At 51.0% G+C, this 18,302-nt stretch overlaps 1 protein-coding gene across 3 annotated transcripts in view; it reads right to left on the bottom strand.

Annotated features, from left to right (window-relative positions):
- The window catches only part of Znf839 (zinc finger protein 839), a 21,322-nt gene extending 4,014 nt beyond the window's left edge, over nucleotides 1-17,308 (bottom strand). The window contains exons 1-7 of one of the 3 annotated variants that reach the window (XM_021179352.3): nucleotides 17,049-17,308; nucleotides 11,239-12,114; nucleotides 6,762-6,989; nucleotides 3,571-3,663; nucleotides 2,684-2,833; nucleotides 937-1,065; nucleotides 209-326 (exon numbers count right to left, since the gene is read on the bottom strand). In XM_021179352.3, coding sequence (XP_021035011.1) covers nucleotides 209-326; nucleotides 937-1,065; nucleotides 2,684-2,833; nucleotides 3,571-3,663; nucleotides 6,762-6,989; nucleotides 11,239-12,114; nucleotides 17,049-17,291 — 1,837 coding nt within the window. In that variant the 5' untranslated portion in view covers nucleotides 17,292-17,308. Of the gene's footprint in view, nucleotides 1-208; nucleotides 327-936; nucleotides 1,066-2,683; nucleotides 2,834-3,570; nucleotides 3,664-6,761; nucleotides 6,990-11,238; nucleotides 12,115-15,559; nucleotides 16,092-17,048 lie in introns of those variants that run through there. The other 2 variants (XM_085830685.1, XM_029484969.2) reach the window with 2 other exon arrangements.
- Between the last annotated feature and the right edge of the window lie 994 nt (nucleotides 17,309-18,302).

The following is an 18,302-nucleotide window of genomic DNA, read 5'->3' as shown; positions in this document are numbered from 1 at the left end:
ACATGCTGGCAAAATACTAATGTACATAAAATAAATATAAATCATTTTTTAAAAGAAAACAATAAAACAATAACAAAAACCCAAGAGACCAGAGAGTTATCTCAGTGGGCCAAAGGGCACCCAGCCCCTAAAAGGGTGGTTCTTGGTATATCTGTGCCTGCTAGTAGGATCTCTAAGCATGGGACGACCCACAAAATATGTGACTTACCCTTGCTAGTGGCCAGAGCAGGTGGGGGCCCAGGCTCCTGCTGGCATCCATTGGCAGAGGGAGGATACTCAGGGACATCTGTGGGCAAAGCCACTGTTCGGGGCTTTTTCACTGTGGCCTACGGAGAAAAGACTCCTTTATCTGAGACAAAAGAACAGGCAGACCTGCACCTTCCTGGAGAGGCCTAAAGGGGTGAGCTGTGAACTGACAAGGCCAAGTCATACACACAGAAGACACCCACACGGATGACACCCACACAGACGACACCCACACGGACAACACCCACAAGAAAGACAACCACAAGGACAACAACCACACAGACGACACCCACACAGATGACACCCACACAGATGACACCCACACAGACAACAACCACACAGACGACACCCACACAGATGACACCCACACAGATGACACCCACACAGACAACAACCACACAGAAGACACCCACACGGATGACACCCACACAGACGACACCCACACGGACAACACCCACAAGAAAGACAACCACAAGGACAACAACCACACAGACGACACCCACACAGATGACACCCACACAGACGACACCCACACAGACGACACCCACACGGACAACACCCACAAGAAAGACAACCACACGGACAACACCCACAAGAAAGACAACCACACAGACGACACCCACACAGACGACACCCACACAGACGACACCCACACAGACGACACCCACACAGACAGTCCACACCACTCACCAGCTTCCCCAGCTCCCTCGCCCTCTTCCGTACACAGCCCTTCTCCAGCCTCCCCTCCGTCTCCTGACTAGAGCACGTAGGTGTCTCTTTCCTCCTCAGGAACTCTGTGATCCCTAATGACCTGGCAACCTGAAGGGAGACAGTAGAAATAGCTTTGCTAGGGGCAGAGTGTGCCAAGTGGGTCAATCCCTATACGCTGCCTGAGTAGAAATGCACTGTTTTGTGAGCGAGCAGTGAGCAGGGCTTAACAGAAGGAGAGTTCTGCAATCACAGGGCCACTAAAGTGCAGCCTGTGATGACCCAGCTAAGGTGCAGCCTGTGATGACCCAGCTAAGGTGCAGCCCGTGATGACCCAGCTAAGGTGCAGCCTGTGATGACCCAGCTAAGGTGCAGCCTGTGATGACCCAGCTAAGGTGCAGCCTGTGATGACCCAGCTAAGGTGCAGCCTGTGATGACCCAGCTAAGGTGCAGCCTGTGATGACCCAGCTAAGGTGCAGCCCGTGATGACCGAAGCTGGCCGGTCTGTGGGGCGGGAGTGGAGCTGAGCCTCTCCTCGGTGCCGTCACTGCTTCCAATGTCAGCTCAACCAAGAGCCCTTCCTGCCATTTGTTCCTCTTCTTTCTAGACAAAGATCTTGTCCATGCTAAAAACAGTCTCCTTTCTTGTGCTCCCTCATCTGGCTCATTGAGCCTCAGCTGTCTGACAAGATTTCTGTGAAGCTTAGAGAGTGCTGAGAGAGGCAGAAAGAAAGAGACCCAGGGGCAGGCACAGGGAGGTCAGAGTTGGTGAGGGCCTGCTGTGCACACAGTGGGGCCAGAGCTGAGGTCCAAAACAAGACAAACCACCTTCGCCCAGACTTATGCTTTGAAAAGAGCTCACCGTAGCCGCAGGCAGCTGGGTGATGCATTCAGAAGCGGTCAGAACGAGCACAACATAATCCCCGGCCTTGTGTACCACACAGAAATCCGGCCTCCAGCTGGCAGGGGCTGGTAGATGAATGCACTGGCTGCTCTGCCAGAGGCTCTGGGTTCTGTTCGCAGCACCCACATGGTGGCTCAGACCCACCTAACTCTAGTCTTAAGGGACCCAACATCCTATCCTGGGACCAGGTACAAACATTCATGTAGGCAAGACACTCAAACAATAAATAAAATAAAATAAAACAAAATCTAACAAAATTTTTTTAAAAAAGAAAACAAAATTAACCCTGAACATTAGCATTCAAGGGACAGTGGTATTACGGTGTGAGCCCTGTGCGCAGGGTACTGTGGTGTGAGCCCTGTGCGCAGGGGACTGTGGTGTGAGCCCTGTGCGCAGGGGACTGTGGTGTGAGCCCTGTGCGCAGGGGACTGTGGTGTGAGCCCTGTGCGCAGGGGACTGTGGTGTGAGCCCTGTGTGCAGGGGACTGTGGTGTGAGCCCTGTGCGCAGGGGACTGTGGTGTGAGCCCTGTGCGCAGGGGACTGTGGTGTGAGCCCTGTGCGCAGGGGACTGTGGTGTGAGCCCTGTGTGCAGGGGACTGTGGTGTGAGCCCTGTGCGCAGGGGACTGTGGTGCTCACAACTGTCTTTGAGCCATTCCAATTTTCTGTTTCTGGAACAAGGTTCACCACCCTTCTATTAACGAAACAAAACCTTCCCTCGACAGGGCAAGGCTCTAGTGGCTAAAATGAAGGTGTCTCACCAGCACCCCTCCCTCCATGACTGCTTCCTCCAGCTAAGAGCAAATGCTTTGGCCCTTGTGACGTCACCTCATCGTTGCTGATCTCCAGGGGCTCCTGAGGGTATGCACCAGCGCTGCTGAGGTAATCCTGACACATTCTCTTCATCATGCCATATAACTCTTCAAACTCCTTGTACACAGCAGGAAAGAAAGGCTTCGCCCTGGGACTTTTCTCTACCTTTGGGACAGGAAGGATGAGCAGAGTTTAAATGCAAGGCAATGGCGCAGGAAACAGAAAACAAACTTGAAAGACAGAGAGAGCCAAGGTCCTCAACCCCAGAACTGGTCAGTGGCCAGCGCTGTCTTAGCGTCCTAGTGGTGCCATGTATACCATATACCACGCCCAACTCTGAGAGGCCAATCAGAGGTAGGGTGCCAGAAAAAAAGCCTTAGGGTGAAGGCCGCAAACCCTGGGACTAGCATGACCCCACAGGGAACATAAAATTGGCAAAAAGGCACCTTCAGCGCCTAAGGGGCATATCCACACCTCCTAAGGGGCATATCCACACCTCCTAAGGGGCATATCCACACCTCCTAAGGGGCATATCCACACCTCCTAAGGGGCATATCCACACCTCCTAAGGGACATATCCACACCTCCTAAGGGGCATATCCACACCTCCTAAGGGACATATCCACACCTCCTAAGGGGCATATCCACACCTCCTAAGGCCACCATGGTTTCCCACGGTCTGGCTGCTGCTTATACAATTTAAAGTAGTCGAGGGAGTGACAGTGGCTTACTGATATACCCACACAGAGAGGTTCTAGTTGCTACAGCTCCCTTCAGCTCTGATCTAGTAAAGTAAAAGAAATGATTCTGAGTGGCCTGGCACATTCTATAGGAATTAGGAAGACCAGCTTGCAGTACACTCAAGCTAACCCTCTCTCTCCAGACACGCCGTGGAGACTCACCTTCACCAGAAGAAGTTCATACAGCGTCACCACCTGAGCCAGCTGAGGTAGCACCAATTCCACCAGCTCCTCCCGGCCACACTGCTTGAGCGCCTGCCAAAAGAAGAGTGTTGGCCACCTTTAACTAGAGATAGGCACAAGCTGGTGAGATTCGGAATGTAAAGGGCAGGAAGATCCCCAGGACCCAACTGTGCACAGTCTCACCGCTGTCCAACAAGAAAGCATCACGGTCATTCCAGTGGCAAACACAGGTGCCTCGTGGGCGTGTGCTGCATGAGAGGAGCCACGGAGCCACCGATGGCACCCAGGGATGGCATGTGTGAGGGTTGATTTCCATCCCACCTCTGTTAAAGGTGAGGTGCTGCTGTATTGCTGGGGTCCTGGGCTCAGTTGGGCCTCTTGCCTCAGTCCCGTAGGGACCATCAGAATGCATCATAGTACCTGGTTCTGGGGGGAGGATTTAGGGAGGTGGTGGTATAACGAGAGGAGGGTGTGGCTCTGCAGGGGACACGGCAACAAGAGGCAATGCCAGAAAAAAGGCAAAGAGAAGATGAGGACTTGGTAACAAGGGAGGCGCAGAAGAAGGGCAGGAAAGCCTCTCAGGTTCCAGACGGGGATGAGGGTGGACTGGGAGCCAGAGCCAGGGGTCAGAGCTCAGCCTCTAATCTCAGCACCCAGAGGACTTGAGTAAGAAAGACTAGCAGGGCCACCCTGAGCTACACAATGAACGATGTCTCAAAATCTAAACAAAAACAAGAAAGAGGAAGGGAGGGGAGAGGCAGGAAAGAAGAAAGACAAGGAACTGGGCTTCTAGCCTGTGCACCTAGTGGCCCTACATATCATAGGACCATACAAGAGACCAGCTTATACCCTCCTCACAACATGGAAGATTAATACACAGGCACCCAGGGAAAGAGTAGTTCTCTCCCTCTCTCTCTCTCTCTCTCTCTCTCTCTCTCTCTCTCTCTCTCTCTCTCTCTCTCCCTCCCTCCCTCTCTCTCTCTCTCTCCTCTCCTCTCTCTCTCTCTCCCTCCCTCTCTCTCTCTCCCTCCCTCCCTCTCTCTCTCTCTCTCCTCTCTCTCTCTCTCCCTCCCTCCCTCTCTCTCTCTCTCTCTCTTCCTCCCTCCCTCTCTCTCTCTCTCTCTCCTCTCCTCTCTCTCTCTCTCCCTCCCTCTCTCTCTCCCTCCCTCCCTCTCTCTCTCCTCTCCTCTCTCTCTCTCTCCCTCCCTCTCTCTCTCTCCCTCCCTCCCTCTCTCTCTCTCTCTCCTCTCTCTCTCTCTCCCTCCCTCTCTCTCTCTCTCTCTCTCTTCCTCCCTCCCTCTCTCTCTCTCTCTCCTCTCCTCTCTCTCTCTCTCCCTCCCTCCCTCTCTCTCTCTCCTCTCCTCTCTCTCTCTCTCCCTCCCTCTCTCTCTCTCCCTCCCTCCCTCTCTCTCTCTCTCTCCTCTCTCTCTCTCTCCCTCCCTCTCTTTCTCTCTCCCCCTCCCCCCTCCCTCCCTCCCCCCTTCCTTCCTTCCTTCCTTTTTTTAAAGGGAAGTGATTTGGGGGTTTGTTTAGCTGGAGACAGAATCTCACTATTTACCCTGGCTGACTCTGAACACCCAGGGATCTACCTGCCTTTGCCTCCCAAGTACTGAGCTGAAAGAGTGAGCTGTCATCACACCCAGCCACTGCTGAGCTCTCTGAGATGTGAGGCTCCAGAGAGAGGTCTAACCAAGTAGCACAATATGGGAGTCTGCAGAGGAAGCAGGCAGGGAGAGGAACCTAAGGAAGCCTCGGAAACGCAACGCCATGTGTGAGGAGTAGGGAAGCCATGTGGCCTAGGCTTCGAGAATAATCAGAGACTATTAGAGAACAGTGCAAGACCTGAGGGGACCAGAGGAGCCGAAGAAAAGCCTTACTGGCAGGGTCGCTCAGCTCTGCAAACTTGGTGCATAAGTTCCATCCCCAGAAGCCAAGTGAAGAGGGAAGGAGAAAGCCAAGGCTACAATGGTGACCTCCACACCTGCCACACCATGTAAATGAGTGCACACCCCTGCACGCACACACACACACATGCACACACACTAAACAAGTTACGTTTTACTTCAACTTTCAAGAGCTCGTAGGGAAGGCCGACCTGTGGTTTCAGCTCTGTAGAAGCATAGGAAGGTGGTTTATAAAGAGTTACCTTGCCATGACCTAACTCTGGACAAGCTTCGATAGAATCCATCTCCTTATTGTTAGCTCAATGAGAACATCCACCCAGCACTATTGTCAACCAACAGGTTCGGTCATCACTCCTCACCCAAATTCCTGCCAGAGTGGCAGCTCTGTCTAGTCTGTGCACGCTGGGCCTGCCATGCTGTTGCTGGACACCGTTCATAGTTAAATAAGTGTCATCATCTTCTGGAGAATTCTCGAGTGGTCACGGCAGCCACTCAGCTGTAGGACAGTGAGGTGTCCTCAAGAAAACAGACTCACTGCAGCCATCATGCAGCCTGGGACAGCCCGACTCTGACACCACAGAACATAGATTCAAGCTCTGGCCCCGCCTCCTGCCCACAGCTGCCCTGACCGCCACTTGTCTGCTCAGATGGAAGGCCACCTGACTGATGCTGAGGAGGTTGACAGTGCTTCAGACAGGGCAGGGACTGGCGCTGAGCTGCCTCCCATTTGCACCTTCTGTAGATGGTGCTGATTCGAATGAATGCAACCTCTAACTTCAAAGGGTCTCAACAGTGAGCCATCCATGGTTGCCATGACAACAGGGGAAGGGAGCAGAGCTAACCCTCCTGAGTTTAATCTGCTGCTGTAACTTGTAACACCACTTTGTGCTTGAGACATGATTTAGGAAAATCCCTTCTAGAAACCCACATCTTACCCACTACATCATCCCTCCAGCCCATGGCCTGGAACTCTCAACCCTCCTGATCAGGCTCCAGAGAGCTGGAATTTCTGGTGTGCATCACTACACCATTCTGGGATGTTGGTGTTTTAAGTTCAGAAACCAGACAGTGCCTGGAATGGTGGCCCAGGCCTGACACATGAGCTATCAGGACACTGAAGCAAGTCCACTGTGAAATCAAGGCTAGCAGGAGCTACACATGCGACCCTGCCTCAAAACAAACAAGAAAAAGGAAGAACGAAGGGAGGGAACAGTTTGATGCTGCACCAGACAAGCACGCTGAGTACACTGAATCAGAGCGAGTTACCTCCCGGAGCTGGGCTCCCCCGGACACACTCAGCCCTGAAGGCACAGCAGGGCCGCCTTCTGGCTGGACTGCTCTGCTCTCCTGCAGGCTGGCTGTGCTGACTTCTGCCTGGCTTTCCCAATTTCGATTTTTAGGTCCTAGGTATTTCTCTGGTCTCAGAAGAGCTGAGGTACTTCTTTTTTGTGGTTCAGGTACCAGTGTTTCTTCAACTTCGACAGGCTGACCGTTCTATGTAGTGTTGCACACCCAACAATAAAACAAAATGAAAACTTGTAAACTCATGCATTATATGCCATCATGAACATCTTAAGGCACAGAAATGTCAAGTCAAACTCAAGGAACTTTCTAAACCATTTTTCTTTAGCTAATACCCTTTAACTACCGCCACACTCTTATGAACATCAAATGGTGACCAGCCATTCAGGAAGTCTGGGCTGACAAACAGTGCTGTGGGAACTTGTCTAAAGTTAATTATCACCTTAAAGCATATCCCCGGGGCTGGGGTGGAGCTCAGCCTCGGACAGAGCTTGTGCTTGCTGTCAGTTAGATCCCCAACACCCAGCAACAACATGCTCCAGTTCACTTCTTTTTGTTTTTTAATATTTATTTATTTATTATTATATGTGAGTACACTGTAGCTGTCCTCAGACACTCTAGAAGAGGGCGCCAGATCTCGTTACGGATGGCTGTGAGCCACCATGTGGTTGCTGGGATTTGAACTCAGGACCTTCTCACCAGCCCTCGAGTTCATTTCTTTTTTTCTTTTTTTTTTTTAATTTTTCGAGACAGGGTTTCTCTGTGTAGCCCTGGCTGTCCTGGAGCTCACTTTGTAGACCAGGCTGGCCTCGAACTCAGAAATCCACCTGCCTCTGCCTCCCAAGTGCTGGTCAGTTCATTTCTAACTTATTACTTATGCACAACCTTGAATGCGTTATAATAACCTTGTCATTATATTTCAAGCACCATAAGCTCGTCCCTTTTTAGATTCGCTTTTTAGTTGTATGCATGTACTCATCTGTGTGGGATACGTGTGTGCGGGTGCAGATGCCTGCAGAGACCCTGAAGCTGGACTTACAGGGGTTGTTAGCCACCTCACACGGGTGCTGGGAACCAAACGCGGGTCCTCTGCAAGAGCAGAGTCACCTCTCCAGCTTCAAATGCATCCTTTGAAAGCACATCCTTCAGTGGATCTGAGTAATTACAGCACGTTCTCAGGAGAAGGGAAACCTGCCCCTCAGTGCCTCTGTCTCTTTTACCCTCCTAACTCCCAGTTTGTCCCCAGGGACATGGGCCTAATCGAGCTCCGTCTCCATGGCTTCCCGAGGCTCACTGGAGGAAACCCTGAGTGACAGTCTAGCCAATGCCCTCTGAAAACACCTCCAGGATGGCTGTAGTGTCAAAGAGCTGACCTAAGGACACACAGGCTGTGACGGCTGGCACCAGGTACCATGTGTCCCTTAAGTCTTTTCTGTTTGTCATGTTTTTGTTCTGAGATGGGTACAACAGTATTGCCCAGGCTTGGCTTCTATTCCTGGCCACAGCTGATGCTCCTACTTCCGGCTCCTGAGTAACTGGGACCCCTGGCACCCTACATCCAGCTGCCCTAACCCCTTTCCACGGTGAGAGTCTCCTTCCAAATAGTCACGGCAACAGTTTTAGGAGGAACGCTGGGTGTGGCTGCGGGCTGAAGTACCACATGATCCCTCAGGAAGGAATAGGAGATCATGCTGAGGGTGTTCCTGCCCACCCTAGCAGGACAAAGGGGACAATTAGTGGAGCCTACAGCTATTCCCAAGGTAAGGCAGCTAGGTAAACCCAAGAGCTGTTTCCAAGACTGAAGAGGTGGCCAGTCCTAGGGAGCCTGCGGGTCCCATTTGTCTAAGGCAGTCTGGGTGTGCCTGTCCTACTGTGCAAATGCCCAGGCTGATGACACCCACAGGCTGAAGGGTAAAAGGAGAATGCCTAAATATTCTCAGTGGAAACAGACCCCATGACAGAAGACTAACAAGAAAACAAAATGTGTCACAAACGTGCAGTTCTCTGCATGGGCAATGCCAGAGAAAGAGGTCAGAGAGGGTTTCCAACTTCAGATTCCAGATACCATAAAGGAAGGACAGCCACTGTCTAGACAAAGGGAAGACAAATGGAAGAAGCTGGTAAACACCCAAGCAGTATCAAGAATGGAATCCAAGGGCAGGCGGAGGTGGTGCACCCCTTTAATCACAGCACTCAGGAGGCAGAGGCAGGCAGATTTCTGAGTTTGAGGTCAGCCTGGTCTACAAAGTGAGTTCCAGGACAGCCACCGGCTACACCGAGAAACCTTGTCTCGGAAAAAAAAACAAAACAAAAACAAAAACAAAAACAAAAAAAAAGAGAAGCATTTAAAAAAAAGAAAAAAGAATGGTATCCACGGAGCTGGAGGGATGGCTCAGGAGTTAAGAGTGCTGCCTGGGCTTCCAGAGCCCAGGTTCTATTCCCAGCTCTATTCCATGTGGTGGCTCACATCCATCTGTAACTCCAGTTAATTCCAGGGATCCAATGCCTTCTTCCTGTCTTGAAAGGCAAAACGTATGCACATGGGACACAGAAATACATGCAAGCAAAATAACCAACATAAGATTATTTAACAAGAGAAAGGAAGGAAGCAATAGGTGGAGACACTGTAATGGGCTAAGTCAGGGACTTGGCTGGAGGACCAAGCACAGCAGGATGGGTTCCGTTTAGAGCTGAATGATTTTTAAGCTCCCTAAGTAACACATCGATCGGGCTTCCTTCCTAAAGCTCTCTTGTCCCCACTGTGCAGCTGTCCTTGAGGCTGCCGCACCTCAGGCAGCCCAGCTCTGCTCCTTCTCCACTCCCTCACAGGAAGTGGGGGGGGGGGGGGGGCAGGCGTCAGCCTCTCCGCCCTGGGCTTCTCCTGTAACTCCAGCAGGCTGTCCTCAAGCCTTGTTTGCATCAGTTCTTAAACTCTGTTACTAAGGAGACTAAGAATCCTAAGAGCGAACTCCAGTTTCCCAGGTATCAAATGATGGCTCTGCTGGGACGCCACAAGGTTCCCACAAACCCTTCTTCCTTACCTTTTCATTTTCTAATTGGCAGAGAAAATGAACCCATTCCCACATCCCTAGACAGTATCAATAGGACTTGTCTCAAAAAATAAAACCAAGCCAGGCCTAGTGGCGGATGCCTTTAATCCCAGCACCCCAAAGGCAGATTCAGACAGGCACACTCTGTGGGCTCCGGGCTAGCCTGGTCTACCAGCATACATGGCCACAAGACCTGAGTTTGGTTCCCAAGACCCATATCAGGTAGCACATGAACACATACACACACCCATATAAAATATATTTTTTTAAAATTAAGGTTAGAGTTTTCCATGACCTTCTATGAAAGGGCATCCTGGTTACATACAGTACACACTTTGAATCAAAAGCCTTTGGCCTGAGACCTAGAAACACTGCACCCTGGGCCTGGCCAGTCACCCTCCAAGTCTTACTGTAATACTTCAGGTAGGAATGATCACTAAGAGAATGTACAGGGCCGGGTGCAGTGCACACACACACCTGTAATCCTCACAATGGTGAGACAGAGGCAGGCGCATTTCTGTGAGTTTGAAGGCAGCCTTGTCAACCCAGTAAGTTCAAGGACAACCAGGGCTATATAGAGACCCTGTCTCAAACAAACAAACAAAATACAAAATTTTATATATATATATAAAATTTTTATATTTTTATATTTTTCTTTTATATATATATATATATATATATATATATATATATATATATATATAGGTCAGGGCTAAGGAGTAGCCCAGTGGCAGAGCATGTGCCTAGTCCTTGAGAGCAGTCCTTGTCACTAAGAGTGACTGGAGGAGGAGGAGGAGGAAGAGGGAGAAAGAAGAGGTGGACAAGGAATATGAGACTGATACTCTTGGCGCAAGGAGCGCCTGATGTGGAATACAATAAAAGGTGGTGTACTGCTGACATCAGTGCTAAAGGCAAGATAACATTTTTAGTCCTATTAGAGGGTGGATCCATGGCCCTACCTCCAGGGCTCAATATACATCTCCTGGGCCCAGGTGTCATCTGTCCAGGCCCCAAGGTACTAATTGTAAACTAGTTACCAACTTCACTCCACCTTAGAAGCCCCTGATCTACTGCAGGTAAAGAAGAGACCACAGCAGGCAGACACTTCTTCCCACACTCCTCTGCCTCATGAGTACCACTCAAGGGTACTCGATAATCACAGAGACCAGCTCTAGACAGCCATGGCCATGTTCCACCAAATGTGCTTACCAAGGGAAGCCATGGGCAAAAGACACACACTCCCACCCGTCCAGCATCGGTGTAACAACTGTGGGTTTGGGGACCTCACTGTGATAATGTGTCCTGAGCCCCACCTGACACTGTAAGATGTAACTGAAGGAGGGTAGGGAAGGGAGCAGAGATAAGGGTCCTGTCACCACACAGAGCATTACCTGTAGGGTGTGCCAAGCTGACTCTGCCTCCTCCACACAGAGAGCAGCTGCTATGGACGGTTCCGGGCCGGCCAGGCCTCCAGTCTTAGAGTCTGTGCAGCCCACGGTCAGGCCCCCATCAGCTTTCTCCGACAGCAGCACCCCAGGCTGCAGCCGGCTATGGCCTGGGTTGAGCTTACAGTGCCTCGACAGCCCCCCTTTCCCTATGTAGGACTTTCCACACGTCTGACACTTAAAGGCCTTGGGTCTCAGGGCACAGACTTCAACGTCGAAGAAAGCAGGCTTCTCTGGAGGCTCTTCCTCCTCCTCCTCCACGCTCAGCTCTGAGTAGTCATCGGAATCCGACAGACGCCCTTCTGCTAAGTCCTCGGTTTTGATGAACTTGTAGTCTCTGGCTTTATACCTGGGAGGCCGGGATACCCGTCCAGATCGAGTTCTTACCCTTAAAGATTTCTTCGACTTCTCAGTATGTGTTGTATGCAAGCTGGAAATCAACAGGCTAGATGGCACGGCTGCAACTGCGCGTGGACCCGAGGCTGCCACGGGGCTCAGAGCGATGTCACACCCGTTTGCAGTCTCGTGAGCCTTGGCTCTCTTCAAAGGGACTGGATGGAGGTCTGGCATCATCTTCTGTACAAACACCCGAGGAGCAGGAGGCTGAGGGGAGCGTCTAAGGAGCTGCAGCTGTGACTCCGTCCTCCCCAGGGCCTGCACCCTGAGCTGCTGAGGGCTGGAGACACACACACCCTTGCTGGGGCTTCTCCCAGGTGGCTGACTTTGTCTTACTGTTCTGAGTTGGATGGTAGCCAGGGGGTGCATTGTTCTTTCCTTAATTTTGGTGTCACCAGATACCTTGACACAAATAGCTTCAAGTTCCTTAAACACGAAAAGAAACCGGAAGGAGCATTATACTTCACAAACCTCTGTGCTGCCCTCCCCACCCACACAGCGCTGTGAGCCGCATAAAGTCCATACTGAGAACCGAACTCGGATCCTCTAAGACAGCAGTGTATGTTCCTAACCACTGATCCACCCTGTGGACCTGTGTGTGCGTGTGTGAGTGAGGGGACGGGCGAGGGGGAATGGGAGGGAAAGAGAATGTAAGCTATGTGTGTGAGGGTGCTTGAGAACTCCAGAGATCAGATCCCTGTAAGTGGAATTGCTCCAGGTGGTTTTTGAGCTGCTAACATGAGCACTAAAAACAGAACTAGGTCCTCTGGACGAGCATACAGCATCCTAACTAAGCCATCTCTCTGGCCTTCATGACATCATCTGGCCTTCTACACGATGCACAGACATATAAGCATGCAACAAAACACCCAAACACATAAAATAAAAATTTGTTTAAGAAGAAAAGAAAAAAATATTACAGCCAGGTATGGTGATACACATCTTTAATCCCAGAATTCTGGAGGCAGAGGCAAGTGCGAGCAGATCTCTGCAAATTACAGGCCAGCTAGGGGTATGTAGTAAAAGCCTGTCTCAAACAATAAAACAAAATAGTATCGTCACAATCTGGGAGTGGTGACACGCACTTGTCACCTCCGCATTCAGGACAATGTAAGAGAACCTGCCACAAGTTACAGCCTGTGCAACAGACTCTATCATCTATCTAGTTCACCGTCAATCATCACCTCAGCCAATCATCACCTCAGCCGATCATCACCTCAGCCAATCATCCCCTCAGCCGATCATCACCTAAGTCAATCATCACCTCAGCCAATCATCACCTCAGCCGATCATCACCTCAGCTGATCATCACCTCAGCCAATCATCACCTCAGCCAATCATCACCTTAGCCGATCATCCCCTCAGCCGATCATCACCTCAGCCGATCGATCATCCCCTCAGCCGATCATCCCCTCAGCCGATCATCACCTCAGCCGATCATCACCTAAGTCAATCATCACCTCAGCCGATCATCACCTCAGCCGATCATCCGTCAGGTAAGTCAGGTCATCTCTGAGCCTGACTGCACTCTCAAGACTGTTCTGCTGAGTGCAGCTCCAGCAGGTTCACTCTCTGCAACCGAGCTCACCGTTCTCCTGCTTCTAACCCTCTGTTCCCAGCATCTGCTCAGAGTGCCACTGGCCTGTACTTATATACACGTGTGAGCTTCTCCAGGAACACACACCTAGAAATCTGCACTTGCAACGGTTTCCTTTTAATCCAATGAAAACTTAACTGTGTATGTTCTTTGACCCAGCAGTTCACTTTCTGACTCTATTAAAAAAAAAAAAACAACAACAACAACAACAAAACTGTGCAAAAAGTACGTCCTACATCTGAGGCAGCACTTTCTGTAATAGCCAGATACCCACCAAAGAAGAGGGCTGCCTTCAATAGCATCCCAGGAATACTTACTAAGCACTGCCTATGAGAGACAGCCATGTGTGTCAGGAATGAGCTGTCTGGGAAGAAGCTGGGGACAGCAGGAGAGAAGAGGCCCTGCACTTACAGAACAGAGATGACTAGCATTGAGAGAGAGACAGAGACAGACAGACAGACACTATCAGGCACGGGCTTGTGCCCTCCAGACAAATTAATATGCTGGACTGGTGATCACCTAGTGTGTGTGTGTTGGGGGTAGAAAGGACAACAATCCTGTGCACTGGAGAATACTGGCTTTACCCACCAGATGCCAGTAGCATCCCTAATCGTGACAAAGTCTGTGTTTCTCCAGGGGATGTAGCCCCGCTCATTTGAGACCACCAGCAAACCCTCTGCAGAGCCAATCTACCAGTGAGAGGTAAGTGACAGAGTCACACAGGAAAGAACTGTCACTAAAGTCGAGCTGGAACACACCCTTGTCTGCATGCCGGCCGGGTACACTATTACAAACTGCAGCCTCTCTTTGAAATTAAGGAATAAGACATGTGGGGATTAGGTGTTCTGTGAGCCCCTAATTCCTGGGCTACGTGTGACTCAATGACAGTTAGTTACTGTGCACATCCTCAAGAACCATTGTTTGTTGGACTTTACTAAAAGCCATCCACACACACCACACACACACACACCTTGTTTTAGGAAAACTGGTCTGATTATTGATCCTGACTGGCTTATTATGTTATATGGGCTTATTATGTGTTACGTGGGCATATAATGTGTTATATAACACTTGACACTTTGTTTTGTGTTTATTTGATTTCAGCAGTTTTTTTGTTGTTGTTGTTGTCTTTGGTTTGTTTGTTTATTTGTTTTTCCAGGCAGGGTTTCTCTGTGTAGCCCTGGCTGTCTTGGAACTCACTCTGTAGACCAGGCTAGCCTCAAACTCAGAAACCTGCCTGCCTCAGCCTCCCAAGTGCTGGGACTAAAGGCGTGTGCCACCACTGTCCAGCTCAGCAGAAGTTCTTAAGTCCCCCTGGCACCCATTTATAAGCATCCGCTCACTCCCTGTAGGTCTGTAGGATTACCTCTCCTGGGACAATCCCCTCAGACCTGTCTTTTCAAATGTTTCACTGACGATTCTGAAAGGAGACAGGAGTCCCCAGAGACAGGTCAGGCAGGGAACACTGCCACAGTGACACAACAGAGGCCTTCAAGAAGACGACTGTCTCTCAGGTGCCTTGAAGGTCACAATGAATTTGGTCAGGCATTACAAGGCACTTCTGTCTAAGGAAAACGGAGGCTTCTTGGAAGTCTAGGACCGCGCACAGCTGTTAGTGGAATTGAAGTGTGTCTCTAGGTCAGGAACAGTGAAGATGAGACCCACAAGACCAGAAGGTGGTCACTGGCTTGTACTTCTGGTCTGCTGTCCCCACAGTGAGCCACAGCTTGCTATCCTGGTTTTATCAATGAACCCCAAGTGTACCCCGGAATGCTGCCTCTTCTCTCCTGCATTTCCAGGGGGCACCCAGCCTGGCAAATCTAGCTCAGCACTAGCTTTTCAGCTGTGTGCTCTCAGAGACTGTTTCCTTCTTCTGAATGTATTCAGTTAGTTACATCTCTAGCTTTTTGTCCTTGACCAGCTATCATCTGGGTCTTGCAACACTTCCTCCAAGTCCTCAGACTCCTTGGGGACAGAATCCTTATCTGCTTGGCCTCTGGGTTATCATGGCACAGTTTAGGCTGGAAGATTATCCTGCACACCAGGCCACAAAGGTCCATTCTTTCATTATTTCGAGTCTGGTTTTCACCATCCCCATCACACCAGCTACCACCAGCAATTCTATCGAGCTAACTTTGATTAAGTTTGCTCTCCTTTGGTGGAAATTATATCACTGCCTCTTTCCAAAGCTGTCATATCAAATTCAAAGTTGTGGCCATAGTTAGCAAGGTGAGGAGGACACAGCCTTAGAGTACAGCAAGCCGAGACACTGACCCTCTCTTGTGTGGTTTCCCCGGGGTGGCAGCGATGTGGTTCGGTTGACAGAGTGTTAAACCACAGAGGAGCCACTGTGTTCAGCCCCAGCACCGCAGAAACCTCTAGAGGAGGGGAAGGAAGGATTAGAGATTTAAAGTCATGCTCAGCCATGTGTCAGGTCTGCAGCCACCCTGGGAAACAAGACCTAATCTCAGAAAGGAGACAAAACAAAAAGCAAAACATGTCATGTGGCCGCTGACAGCCGTGCAGACGCCCCGAGCAGGAACTTCACGGAGGCTGCACCAATGGTGTGTCACGTCTGTCTCAGACTTGCTCCCTAGGGCAGCAGTCTACCAGCGAGGAACCTTAGATAGTGAGCCATCCTTCCTGCAGGCAGAGAAGCCAATGCCCAAAGAGGGTCAGTCACCAAGGGTCACTCTTCTAGCAAGTGCTGTCAGGAAGACACATACTGACTTACCAAAACCAGTAACACAGGCTTCCAGCCTTGTTAATTTAAAAAAATTGTGTGTGTGTGTGTGTGTGTGTGTGTAGGTCAGTTCTCTCCTTCCACCTTTTTTGGGTTCTGGGTTCAAAGTGAGGCTGGCAGGCTTGGGTAGCATCAAGAGCCTTTTCCCACCAAGCTGGCCCACCTTGGTGCTTCCCCTGTTTTAAACTAGTCCCTCAACCAACTGTCCAGTCTTGATGACCAATGGGATGCACACCTTGAATAGCCAATATCTACCTCAAAACCACTGGAGACCATAGAATTCTACTCTCTGCCCTATTTTAGAATCTGGTGGAGACAGCTCTCTCTCCTGGTCTCTTCCCTGAGGTGAGGTGTGTGTTGTCATTTGCAAAGCCAGCAGGTCTTCTTACAACCGACATAGAGTACCTCCAGTTTCAGGAGCTACCTGGACCCTCCCAGGAGAAGCCAGATTTTAGTGGCTACTCTCAAAACAGCCCAAATCTGTGTGAGCAGGGGGTTAAACCCGCCGGGAGGGAGGTAGTTCTGCAGTGCGGCGCCTTCCTGTGTTTCTTTGCTACTGTATTGGACACTGAAGTATGCCAAAGTCTCCAGCAAAGTTCTCTCCACTCTGGCCCAGTTCTGGGTCAGTGGCTGCGCGTGCCGCCACCGCTTTCCTCTAAATTCACTCAGCTCTGGGTTCCAGTGTCAGGGCTCCAGAACCGACCAGGAGAAAGTTCTCCCTTGTCACACACACACCCCCCCAAAAACGTGACTTATGCTACCCGCTGGCCATTGAGAATACACTTGGGCTCGGTATAGAACCTGGCATAACTTCTAGCGCCCCATAGATGCTGAAGGAAGGACAAGTTGCTGTCGGGCGGGCCAGGCGCGGAGGGGCTCGGAGCAGGGCTGTGGGCGCGGAGGAGGAAGCAGGACGCCCCGAGGAAGGCCGGGCGCGCGGAGCTGGGCGCGCACGACTCAGCCTCCGAACGCGGTCCGCAGCGGCCAGCTCCGGCCCCTCCACCCCGCGCGGCGCCTCACCTGCGGTGTCAGCAGGCGCGGGGCCTCGGCGCCCGGCTGGGCGGCCTGCTGGGCCCCGTCCCGGAGCCGCTGCGCCGCGGCCGGCAGCGCGCCGGGCGGTGGCTGCGCCCGAGTCACCTGCTCCAGAACTCGCCGCAGCTGCTCGGGGTCCAGCGGAGCCAAGCGCACGGTGCCGTGGCTCCGGCCGGAAAGAGTCGAGCCACTGCCGCCGACATTCCCGGGCTCCGGTTCCGCGCCCGCCATGGCGGCCTATGGGGGGACTCGAACCCGTGTCGCCTGTTTAGGCGGGGCGGAAGTGCGTCACCCGGTAGAGGGCGGAACCTACGCGTGCCCCGCAGGCCAAAACATCTCAGAGGCTCCCGGGCTTGTACAAAATTGCTGCGGCCGCCGCTCTGTTAATGTTTCGATCCCCAAGTGTCGCTCGCTCCATGCTGATGTCCCGGATCGGATCCTCAGTGGAGGTCTTCCGAGTTCCCGAGTCCGGGGCTTACACTGATCGCTAATCCTCAAATTGAAATGTCTTCCTAACCCCGCTCGAGAAACTTGGCGTTACAGTCACGCACCACTCACTACTGGTTTTATGCGGTGCCGGGGGCTGGAACCATATCTTTATGAATGCTAGGACAAAGGCTCAACCAAGTTAAGATTTACAAGGGGGCTTCTCAAGAGGGAGCCAGTTTAAACGTCTGAGCAGTCAGTCAGACATACATGTTGGTGGCTTTCAAGTTACAAAGGGTTACAAGGGTTGCTGGAGGAAACCTTTTCCCCTCTGCAGTAAATGAGTTTAGAGGGCGGCTCAGGGTGACTCTAGAGGATCCTTTCACAGACTGCGGTCTGGTCAGATAAAACCATAGCTCACATTATAATTTATAATCCATATGTATATAAATATGCTCACATATATAAAGTGTAGTCTCTTGTGAGGTTCCTAGAAAATTGCAAGTTTATACCTGAGAAAAGAAATAGGTAATATATACATAATTTATTGTTGTCTTAACATTATTATTTGGGGGAGTGTGGAGTTCAAGACGCGTTTCTCCGTGTAACCCTGCACAGAGTGTCCTAGAACTCCCTCTGTAGACCAGGCTGACCCTGAGTGCTGGAAATGAAGGTGGGAGCCATCATGAACAGTTTTTTTTTTTTTTTTTTAAAGATTTATTTATTATATGTAAGTACACTGTAGCTGTCTTCAGACACTCCAGAAGAGGGCGCCAGATCTCGTTACGGATGGTTGTGAGCCACCATGTGGTTGCT

The sequence above is a fragment of the Mus caroli genome, unplaced genomic scaffold (genome assembly GCF_978045245.1).
Source record: "Mus caroli unplaced genomic scaffold, Mus_caroli_1 scaffold_14, whole genome shotgun sequence".
NCBI lineage: Eukaryota > Metazoa > Chordata > Mammalia > Rodentia > Muridae > Mus > Mus caroli.
Note: the sequence above shows the minus strand (reverse complement) of the source record. Positions and strands in the feature narration are given on the sequence as shown.